Source organism: Taudactylus pleione, unplaced genomic scaffold (assembly GCF_031769625.1).
Source record: "Taudactylus pleione unplaced genomic scaffold, aTauple2 ptg000497l, whole genome shotgun sequence".
Lineage (NCBI taxonomy): Eukaryota > Metazoa > Chordata > Amphibia > Anura > Myobatrachidae > Taudactylus > Taudactylus pleione.
The window spans coordinates 2,002,232-2,014,343 of record NW_028284899.1 but is presented as its reverse complement, the minus strand read 5'-3'; the positions used below and the strand labels follow the sequence as shown (position 1 = coordinate 2,014,343).

General features: G+C 43.9%; 1 protein-coding gene across 1 annotated transcript in view; it reads right to left on the bottom strand.

Annotated features, from left to right (window-relative positions):
• The window catches only part of LOC148502425 (glycine N-acyltransferase-like), a 44,596-nt gene that overhangs the window by 21,240 nt on the left and 11,244 nt on the right, over positions 1-12,112 (bottom strand). Inside the window, exons 3-4 of the mRNA XM_088449884.1 lie at positions 8,669-8,795; positions 5,319-5,451 (exon numbers count right to left, since the gene is read on the bottom strand). Coding sequence (XP_088306010.1) covers positions 5,319-5,451; positions 8,669-8,795 — 260 coding nt within the window. The remainder of the gene's footprint in view (positions 1-5,318; positions 5,452-8,668; positions 8,796-12,112) is intronic.

Sequence of the window (12,112 nt, the reverse complement as noted above, 5' to 3'; positions counted from 1 at the left end):
CTCCGATAAAAATAAAATAGGGAAAGATCAAGAACCACTTCCTCCTAGTGCTGTTGCTGCTGCTGGGAGTTGTTCATCATCCCAGAGAGGAAGTAGGAACATCACTACTTTTACTAAACAATTGACCCTCCAACAGTCCCTAGCGATGAGGATGAAGTACGACAGCAGTCATCCTGAAGCAAAACGTATAACTGAGGCCTTGACTGCTATGTTGGTGTTAGACGTGCGTCCGGTATCCGCCATTAGTGCAGTGGGATTTAGACAATTGATGGAGGTAGTGTGTCCCCGGTTCCAAATCCCGTCTAGATTCCACCTGCATCCTCAAAGCAGCAGCAACAAGCGTGCGTCTGTCTGTTAAAGGATGGTGTAACCCTCAAAGTGCACTCCACAAACAATAAAAATATTCTTCTTCTTTTTTCTGTCTTTGTGAATTGTGTGGGCTGTAGCCGCACCTGCATCCTCAAAGCAGCAGCGACAAGCGTGCGTCTGTCTGTTAAAGGGTGGTGTAACCCTCAAAGTGCGCTCCACAAACAATAAAAATATTCTTCTTTTTTTTTCTGTCTTTGTGAAATGTGTGGGCTGTAGCCGCACCTGCATCCTTAAAGCAGCAGCGACAAGCGTGCGTCTGTCTGTTAAAGGGTGGTGACACCCTCAAAGTGTGCTACACAAACAATAAAAATATTGTTCTTTTTTTTCTGTCTTTGTGAAATGTGTGGGCTGTAGCCGCACCTGCATCCTTAAAGCAGCAGCGACAAGCGTGCGTCTGTCTGTTAAAGGGTGGTGACACCCTCAAAGTGTGCTACACAAACAATAAAAATACTGTTCTTTTTTTTTCTGTCTTTGTGAATTGTGTGGGCTGTAGCCGCACTTGCATCCTCAAAGCAGCAGCGACAAGCGTGCGTCTGTCTGTTAAAGGGTGGTGTAACTCTCAAAGTGCTCCAAAAAATAAAAAACAGTTTTTTTAATGTGTTTGTGACTTGTGTGCGATGTAGCCGCACTTGTATCCTCAAAGCAGCAGCGACAAGCGTGCGTCTGTCTGTTAAAGGGTGGTGACACCCTCAAAGTGTGCTACACAAACAATAAAAATATTCTTCTTTTTTCTGTCTTTGTGAATTGTGTGTGCTGTAGCTGTACTTGCATCCTCAAAGCAGCAGCGACAAGCGTGCGTCTGTCTGTTAAAGGGTGGTGACACCCTCAAAGTGTGCTACACAAACAATAAAAATATTCTTCTTCTTTTTTCTGTCTTTGTGAATTGTGTGGGCTGTAGCCGCACTTGCATCCTCAAAGCAGCAGCAACAAGCGTGCGTCTGTCTGTTAAAGGGTGGTGTAACCCTCAAAGTGCGCTCCACAAACAATAAAAATCTTCTTCTTTTTTTTTCTGTCTTTGTGAATTGTGTGGGCTGTAGCCGCACTTGCATCCTCAAAGCAGCAGCGACAAGCGTGCGTCTGTCTGTTAAAGGATTACATCGGTGACAGCATCCAAGTAGGCATGTCAGACAGTCCGTACCTGTACTGGCAGGAAAAAGAAGCAATTTGGAGGTCCCTGTACAAACTGGCTCTATATTACCTGAGTTGCCCCCCCTCCAGTGTGTACTCCGAAAGAGTGTTTAGTGCAGCCGGGAACCTTGTCAGCGAAAGGCGTAGGAGGTTGCTTCCACAAAATGTGGTGAAGATGATGTTCATAAAATGAATTATCAACTCTTCCAGGGAGACCAGCCTCCAGAACGTACAGAGGGACCTGTGGTTGTGGATTCCAGCGGGGACGAATTAATACTCTGTGAGGATGAGGATGTACACAACACTGAAGAGGGTGAGGAATCGGTGGATGAGGAGGATGAGGACGACATCTTGCCTCCGTAGAGCCAGTTTGTGCAGGGACAGATTAATTGCCAGCTTGTTTTGTGGGGGCCCAAACGAACCAATCATTTCAGCCACAGTCGTGTGGCAGACCCTGGCGCTGAAATGTTTGGTTTGTTAAAGTGTGCATGTCCTGTTTATACAACATAAGGGTGGGTGGGAGGGCCCAAGGACAATTCCATCTTGCACCTCTTTTTTTTCTTTGCATTATGTATAGTTTGGGGCCTAGTTTTTCAAACTGCCATCCAGTCTGCCACTGCAGTGCCACTCCTAGATGGACCATGTGTTTGTGCCGCCCACTCGTATCTCTTAGCATAGTCATCCAGCTACCTCGGTGCAACCTTTTGGACATAAAAACACTATTGTGAGGTGTGAGGTGTTCAGAATAGACTGGAAATGAGTGGATATTAATGTTATTGAGGTTAATAATAGCATAGGAGCAGAAAAACCCACAAATTCTGTGATTTTAGCTGTTTTTATGCTTTTTTTCAAAAAAATACAGATCCAAAACACAAAACCCAGAACCCAAAACACGGAAGGGTGGTTTTGGCAAAACCAATCCAGATCCAAAACACGAAGAAAGATCCAGATCCAAAACCAAAACACAAAACACGAAAAGTGGCCGGTGCACACCCCTATTATAGATATGCATACTGTAGGACTGTATATTAGTATGGTATCAACTTCTAGACATTAACCTATTTAGTAAGGAGGAACTGTGATTATCATTAAGAGTATTACAAATAAGGAAGAGTAGATGCAGTGAATAATACTGAATTGGGATATTACTCAAACAGGGAATTATTTGTTCTAAACTTGGCTTTGTTTGGGATTTTGATCCTGGTAATCTCCAAAGCAGTTCAGTATCTTAAGTAGAAAATAACTTTATACTAAGGGGTATATTTCCGAAAGTGTGGGTTTTTAGAAGTAGAGATGTTGCCCATAGCAACCAATCAGATTCTAGCTATTATCTCGTAGAAGGTGCTAGATAAATGATAAGTAGAATCTGATTGGTTGCTATGGGCAACATCTCCACTTTAGTAAATTTACCCCTAAGTGTTGAATAAATATATTTTAGAATGCAATGTATTATTGCTAATTATATGCACGAAAAGATCCAGAGCAGTTCCAGCTTAAAAAAGTGGTTACTTAAGTGATTGTGTTAATTATTGTGTGACGTGGGAAAGAAGAAGCAATAGGAATAATTCGAACGGTGAGAAATTCCACACTACGGATCCCTAATCACACATGGGTGTTACAATAAGAGGTGTATTAAGAGAGGAAGGGGCCCATGTGCAGTCTCCATCCGGGGGCCCCTCCTCTCTACCCGGCAGCACACTAAAGGCCTGATTCAGACCCGTTCGCTAGATGCGATCGCTCGCTCCCAGCGTATGGAAATTCGGCTAAGTGACTTCAAGGCATCCACTCACAGGACAAGTCATAAGCACGCCCACTATGTCTTGGTGAGCGATCATTTTGTGTATGTAGACACCCACCAGCCTGTACGCCATCTCCGGGAAGTGCATGAAACCATTGGCACATCGAGCACCAGCAGAAGCGATTGCAGCGCTTAGGGTTGACTATACCCTGCCGCAAGCACTGCGAGGACTTCAGTGTATATTTCAACCAAGTGACGCATCCTATGACGCTGGCTGTTAATTATGCACGCCTCTAAAACGGCGTTGAATTTCACAGGCACGCCTGCGTTCACATCTCCACTCCCCCGTGCCCCTGTTACCTCCCACAAATGGCTTGACCTGTCACTCATTTAGCTGGGCTGTCTATGCTTGGCCAGTGAGAGTTTCCCCATTGCTATTATTAGTTCGCGCACGCGCATTGTGAAGCGTACGCATGCACACATTGAAAAACATTGCTCGCTCTGAGCAATCGCTTGTTATGAACGAGTCTGAATCAGGCCCTAAGTGCAGCAGTAGAGTATGGGCACTAGTAGACTCTAACACTGTACCAGAATCTTTTACACATGGTACGGCAGCCATTTTCCCAGCGTTTTCCCTACTGCATATGTGCAACATGGCAGGAAAATGGCCATTTTTCCCAATTTGCTGGTGATTTGTACAACGCTGCTACTGCTGACGTGGGACTCCGGAGAGGTACGTATTGAACAAATGGGTGCATGGTTTTCAGTGTGGGACTCCCTGGACCAAGGGGCCCAGGTGCACCGCACAACCTGCACCCATTATAGATACGCTACTGGTTACAAACATATGGTGAAAGGCTGAAATTATATTAAACATGAAAGTGAGATTTTATTTATACTTTTTTGTGACATCATTCTGTGACCCCTTGTTTTGCTCAGAGTCTGTTTTTACCCAACTTGGGGCCTCATTCAGCAAGGATCGCAACTGTGATTACGCACAAAATCAGCCGATTGTTGCGTTCTGTGCATGCGTATGCATCGCAGTGCGCTTGTGCGAACACTAAACTGCGATTGGGACTGTGGGCCTGATTCAGACCCGGTCGCGAGCGCTGAGCGCTCGCCACCGGGTCGATGGCCCACAGCGCATGCGCACGACGGAGCCGGCTCCGTCGTGCGCATGCGCGAGACCCGGCTAGCGACGGGCAATCCGTCGCTCCGGGTCTCGCACCAAAGGGGGCGGGCTGTCAATGTTGAGTGACAGCTCGCCCCTTTGGTGGGCGGCCCGGGGGGGGTGGCTGCCCAAACGGAGGCGTTCCAATGAGAACGCCTGCCGTTTGGGGGTGGCCCCACTGACATCACAAGTGATGTCAGTGGGAGAGCTTCCGGCTCTGTTGGAGCCGAAAGCTCTCTGGAGCTTGCAGCCACGAGACCCTACCACAAGGCTCTCGTCGCGAGCCCGATGGTCGCGATGTTCTTGACCATCGCGACCATCATCATGGCCGCTCGCATTAGCTGTGGGTGGTCACCCACAGCTATGCGAGTGGCCAGGAGGCCGTTCCAAAAAAAAAAAACCCCGGGCCTGATTCAGAGCGAGCGCTCTGTCAGAGCGAGCAGCTCTGAATCAGGCCCTGTGATTGCAGTGACTATGCAGACCCATCGCAGAGTGATTTGCAGGAAGTACTGTTTAAGGGTGGGGATAAGGGGGTGGTCGGCAAAAAGCTGCAACATCATTGCATGGGTGTACATAAATAATGCACTGCGATGCCATATGCAGCTTACTGTATGTACTCACTGGATGCGACGAGTTTAGCAATTCCTGAGTAAGGTCAGGGCTTGTGCAACTGTACATGAGGCTGTGATTGTACTCGATGTTACCGATGGTTTCGCAGTCTTGCTAAGTATTACAGATGTCTGTAAGGTAAGGTGGGCATCCTTATGTAGTACTGCAACGGCATATCGATCGCAGAGATTTAGTATATCTTCGTAGTGAGACTGCTTGCGTAATCGCTATTGCACTCGCAGTTGCGATCCGTACTAATTCAGGCCCTTGCCAATCAGTATTGTCTTGTAGGGATTATTATACCTTGTTGTGCAGTTCTTCAGTTCCTCTTCCTCTATCCCATCCCTCATGTATAACAGGGTATTTGTTGTATGCATTTCTCTTCCATAAGTGGAACTGACCTCTTGAAGCACCTTCCACAACTGTGGCTGGCAGCCTAGGATAGGTATATTAATAAATCTGTAATAGGAATACACTAAGTTATTTACATTACTAAGTACTGTATATTATTAGGGATGTGTGGTTTCCTAAGCATTATCTCATGACTTCAATGATCGTCATCAGTAGGGTCAAGTGGATGGGATGGATGATTGTGAAATGTTCTGAGATAAAAACAACATTATTGTTATTATTATTATCCTTTATTTATATGGCGCCACAAAGGTTCCGCAGCGCCTTACACAGTACATAAATGAGCACACAAGAAAAACAGTTAATAGTAATACAAAACAATGCAGGACAAGGACAAGGTTATAAACTCAGCTGCAAAACACAAGCAGCAGGACATGAGCAACCAGGTGTTAGGTGCCATTGTGGGGAGTTAGGAGTAAATTATACTATAAGTAGGGGGAGGAGAAGCACGTGAGGATGAGGGCCCTGCTCGTGAGAGCTTACATTCTAAAGGGGAAGGGCAGACAGACAGGGGCGTCACAGAGGGGTAGATAGTGAAGAAGGAGCATGGAGCAGTGGGTTAGGATATGTGCTGCGGAATGTGTGTGTATAAGACGACCTGATGTTATGTAAAAATTAAGTCCTACATACATCTATCTCTATGATAGAAAATAGATTGTTTGTGTTATTTACATGAGAGATGTACAAAGTAAAGTAGAAGCACTTTAATTTGTGTGTTACATTTTAACATCTATATACAGCCTGACAAGAAATGCAGCTATTATGGGACTGTCCCGCCATCCTAATACAGTAGTGACTACTTTAGTTCCAGCTGCTGGGTGCTATGCCATGCTCCTGTGAGTGGGTGCAACATTGCCCGATACCTGTTTGCAAGTCTATGAAAAGTGGGTAAGGTAGTGGTCTTTCTAGTCATCTCTATATTCATCTAACCCTCTTTCTCTAGTACTCTCCACCATGCAGCTGTCTGCAGTTTATCGGCAGTGGGCAGATATAATATGTCATGAACATCTCATCACTGCTGCTAGTCTGGCAACATGAATATTCTCAGGGGTCTATGTACTAAACCTTGGAGAGAGATAAAGTGGAGAGAGATAGAAGTACCAAACAATCAACTCCTTGCTGTCATTTTACAGGCTTTAGGGTCCATTTACTAAGCCTTGGATGGAGATAAAGTGGATGGAAATAATATTTGGAGAGTCAGTCCTCAGCATGACTTTTCCTGGAGAGCTGAAAGTACTACAGTACATACAGTATACACTAACTAACTGATGTTCCCTGGTTTTACCTGGGTAGACCTTAGATTACTGTTTCAATTTCCATCTCACCACTCCAGTAACACAGTAATCATTTATCTCTATAGTAATGCATCACTGCTATAGTAAGACATTACCCTCTCTCACCTGTGTGCTAACACATTCCACTCCCTCACGTCTGTAGTAACACAAGTGACCAATGGTTTCCCTCTGCACATGTGTCTGAGCCACACTGTGCATGCCTCCCGATGGCTACACAACAAAGGTTCAGTGTCCAATGATGTGGCCAATGGTGCACGGATAGTTCATCTTTGTATGCACATCAACAGATTTGTACCACAGCCGGTGGGAATCTCAATAGGATGCCCATCCGCCGTGGCATTAGAATAATGACGCAGTAGTGCCTTCGACAAAAAATGCAGCCACTACTGCAATAGTCTCCACCTCTGAGTCATCCCCACTGTGTGAGCAGTTGTGCATCTTTCGATGCAGCCGCTGTCAGAAACATGTCCACATCTGTCTATATACCCACCTCCTACCTCCCGGGAATGCTCACTAACATCCAAACTCTTTGCATCCAAATGCATCTCCATGTGGTAACAATTAGGACACATACACAGTGTAACTCAGACGCATGTGCAGTACTTAAAACATTGTCCAGCTGTGTGCATATCGGCTTAGTATGCAACTCAGATTTAGGCAAATAGTGTGTTGTATTTGTGAGTATTCTGTTAGAGAATGAGAGGAAAGAGTAACTGTTACAAGTCCAGTCCAGGACTTGTACATGGCTCAAGATTCTCCTGCTCCTGATCCTGTTCCCACTGGACCTGCCCCCAGGTGATCCGGACGTCTGACACCTGGGCTGGGTTCCTCCCATGTCACCTGATGAGTCCTTCCTCTATTTAAACACCCTCGACTTTTGCTGCGTCACCGGCTATAGCGTTTATATCAGCGCTCGGCTCTGCTGCACGGTCAGCTATTCTCCAGCCTCACAGCTATTTCACCGTGGACTGCTTCCCGGACTCCAGCAGCGTTTCTTCCACAGCCTGCACTCCCAGCTTCTGAGCCATTCCAGCAGCCGTTCCTCCACAGCCTGCAATCCCAGCTTCCAAGCCATTCCAGCAGATATTACCCACAGCCTGCATCATCGACTCACGAGTCGAACCATCAGCTTAGTAGCCACCACATCGGCCTCAGGCCACTCCACTCAGCTACTCAGCTATATCTCCGGCAACTTGCCACACCATCAACTCACGAGTCGCACCATCGGCTCAGTAGCCACTACATCAGCCTCAAGCCGCTCCACTCAGATACTCAGCTATATCTCCGGCAACTTGCCGCACCATCGACTCATAAGTCCCAACATTGTCCTCAGCCGCAACATCCACCTTAAGCCACAGCATCGGCCACAAACACAACATCGGCTCAGTAGCTGCTACATCAGCCTCAAGCTGCTCTGCTCAATTACTCAGCCGTTTCTGCCGGCGGTTAGCCGTGTGTTGTGTGGCATTCAGCCAGTAGTCCGGGACAATAATTAACATTTCATTCCACCTTGTCTGTTCCTCTTTCCCACAGGGATTTCTGGGTGTCGAGTCTCCGACATCCGTAACAGTAACAATTGCTCATGATTTAGGTTAGCACATAAATTCAGTTACTGTCAGGGAGAAAGAATCCTGGAGCAAGTGAGTCCAAAAGGAGGATAAAAAATAAATACATTCATAAACATAAATGAACCATTTAGGAGAAAACAAAACAAAAATTTACATCTTCTAAACTGATGCGTTTCATAGTGAATCATTCACTTGACCTCCTGACTGGTATCTCCCGGAGTAGAGGTCCATAAAGTAGATGAGTATTACTGGAGGCTTTGTATGGGTTGATGACACTTCTTTGTTAACAAATTTCCTAAATTTAAAGTCTTTGATACCAATAGTGGTGAGGTTTTTTAAGAGCATTGGTAAAATGTATTTCCCTCTGTACCTTACTCACCATGTATCTGTAACTCCTGCTTCCAGTTTATAGATTGGGGATTTTGCAGCATCTGGTGTAGATTCTGTGGGTCTTTACTGAAGAGAAAGTACGTATTGGTGTAGGGGTCTAAGGGATCTGTCATTTCCTAGGGAGAGAGAGAATTTTTAATGACCACTAAAGCACCAAATAAAAAACCTTCAAATAGAAACCATGCAGCCATTATACTTTGTTGAGGCTGACTTCCCCCTGCAGTGCTTCTAAAAAGTAAAGTATTACCACCCTCTCCAATATAACAGCTGAAACTCCTTCTACTTATTTAGGGCAGTATCTTAAATACTGTAGGTCAAAAAGCTGCTACAGCATCTTTATGGTAACGCCGTGGCTGATGGATGTCCTATTGAGATGCACAATGGCTGCAGTGTGGTTCAGATGATATTTGTACAAAGATGCTTTATTGTTTGTAGAGCATAACGATGCAGACATGGCTGCAGTGAAAGACGCAGTCGCATACAACTCAGGTTTAAACTCAGAAAGATCTGGTGATCTTATTTTTGTAGTCATTGCTCCAAGGTCTAGTGATGTTAATCAAGCCCCAGCCCACATCATTATTGAAGTGTGTGGGACCCAGGAGGGCTCCCTGCTCTCATGGGAGTCAGACAGGATTCCATGAAATATGGGAGTCTGGCAGACATATTGTGTGGGTAGGCAAGCATAATTATGTGACAGTGGGGTGCATGCAGGCTTAAACACATTGATGGTGCCAGCCATGCCAATATCGATCTCCAGAGAAGAAGGGTTGGGTACAGGTTCCTGGCAGTATGGATGCCGGTGGTTAGAATCTTGATGCCGAAGGTAAGTATGCTAACCCTAACCCTCCCCTACTGCAGTTTATCCCTAACCCTTCCCCCTACAGCCTAACCTTAACCCACCTCCCATGGCCTAACTATAATCCTTCCCTAATGCCTAACCCTAACCCTCCCCATAATATTTGCCATTGGTATGCCGGCAGTTGGGATTCTCGCACCGGTATTCTGAGCGCCAGCATCCTCTACAACCGAGATAGTAACTGCATCCCGAGAAGAAAACTGCCTGAATTACATACATTTTTCATAATCATACTTGCCTACGCTTCCATAATGGGCAGTAAAGTGGGGTCCATCGGTGGCATTCCCAGCCACCTAGAAAAGTGGGAAGTCTCCCAGCTGGCCATATACCCACAAACCCCACTACACACACCTGCAGTGGGGGATCCGATTACTCCATTCATGCTGTATCATGTCATCATGGCCTCGCCCTTTGCTTTACAATACCACACACCCATGACCCACGCCAAGCTTCCCCCTGCTATGCCGACCTGGCAGCCAGAATGTCGGCATGTATGTTCATATTTCAAAACATGTAAGTTTGCCTACAATTTTATCGAAAGAAAAATTGATTTGGAAAAAATAGGCACAATTTCTAATAGTAGCAGCTCCAAAACTCTATCTTATCTTGCCCAAAAACAAGAAAATTGAACACATACATACTTTTAAAATACAGATATTGTTTTTAAAGCGCTTCTCAATATAACATATATACACATATACTTATAGAAAATCCCCTTTTTTTGATGTGTCGTTTCCTCTGAGACGATTCCTCCTCAAACAATACGTATATGAAAAACAGAAAAGGGGTACAAAAGGAACATATATGTGTAGGATTGCTTTAAATGAGGTTCATATATTTCATACACAGAAATCTCGTAGGAGGTAGATCTTATTTCTAGAAATCTTCTATGGTAAAAGATGACATACCACACTCACTAATTAATGGTGCGGTCGAAATCTTATAATGGTATCTTTATTTAAAACTTCATACACATGATGTAGACCTTCAAATATATGATAGAGCTGAGGGTAAGATGTACTCTACTCACTTAAATTCAGGCTAAATCAAATATGCAGAAGTATCTTTTCCAATAATAGAACACGCACCCAACTCACGTGGAACAGATGTAAATAATGCACATCAAGGTTTCTTTTATATAACGATCCTTAATGCCAATCCAATATGAATCCAAGGTAATTTTCCAGTATTTAATAAATACACAAATGTCACACGGAAAAAATTCCAATAAGAAAAAACTTAAAAACTATATGCACACAATCCAGGGTAGATGTTATAGGGTATAGTCTCAAGTGTCATATTAATTATCCCCAATGTCCTCCTGCTGGTGCAGTATCTCTCTCACATCCAACGCGTTTCGATATGTAATCTTTGTCAAGGTCCAATGAGAGATGTGTCCTTCCTGTCTTTTATACGGGGACTGTCTGACATCACTCCGGTCACGTGATCCAAAAACCGGATGTGACGTCAGTCCCCTTTTCTGAAATAGTCTGTACACATGTACTCATTAAACTGCGGAGATCCCCTCTAATCGGGCTTGTGCATCAACTCTGGGAGCAGTAGTTTTGACACACAGCCCACAAGAAGCTACAGTTCTATGATTATAGACTTCACCGGAAGTGCGCCATATATCCGAACTTCCGGGTAAGCGTTCCATAGTGTGGAACGCAAACTAGTGATCTAATTTTCATCACCAGGAAGTCCAGTGCCAGAAATTGAAGATTGCATTTCAATCATGTGGAGCGCATATTCATAGCTTCACTACCGGCAATTATTACACAAATAGTGTTGTCACCATTATATTTAAAATACTTGGGTATATTTAAGAAACATATATGCACATTATCCAAACAAATAAATTCACAGGATGTTATATAAAATACAATATAAATACAATTTAAATATAATATAAAAACTTCAGGTGGGCTATATGTAGTAATTTATATTCCAAACAATCACATACATGTAGCTCATCTTTACATAAAATTTCATAATAAAACTTTTAATTTAAAAACCATTTTAACACAAAATCTGCATTCACTCCCCCTGGTATTAAAGTATCAAGGTTAAAAATCCACATCATTTCTGCTCTAGCAAGATTCCCTTCCAGGTCCCTATCTTTCCAATTGGACTTTATATTCTGGATTCCAATGAATCTTGTTATTTCTTTATTTGAACATTTATGAGTGTTCTTAAAATGACAGGATAACGTATGCGTATCCAGACCTTTTTTAATGTTACGCATATGTTCAGAGAGTCTAGTTTTCAAAGCTCTCGATCTTCATCCTACATAAAATAGGCCGCATCTGCAATTCACCAGATATATCACATTTGTTGTGTGGCATGTTATACATTCAATCATCCCATTCTCTTTTCCTTTTATTATAAATTTTGTGGTTTTTGTCTCTAAAGATGGAATAGTCTTACATGCCACACAAAGTCCACATCTATGGAACACTTTTGTACGAATAGGTTTTAAATTTGTAAAAGGTAATGTGCTTTTTACTAAGTTATCCTTTAAATTGGGTGCCTTTCTATAAATAAACATGGCTTTTGGTGGGATAATTTCTTTCAGTA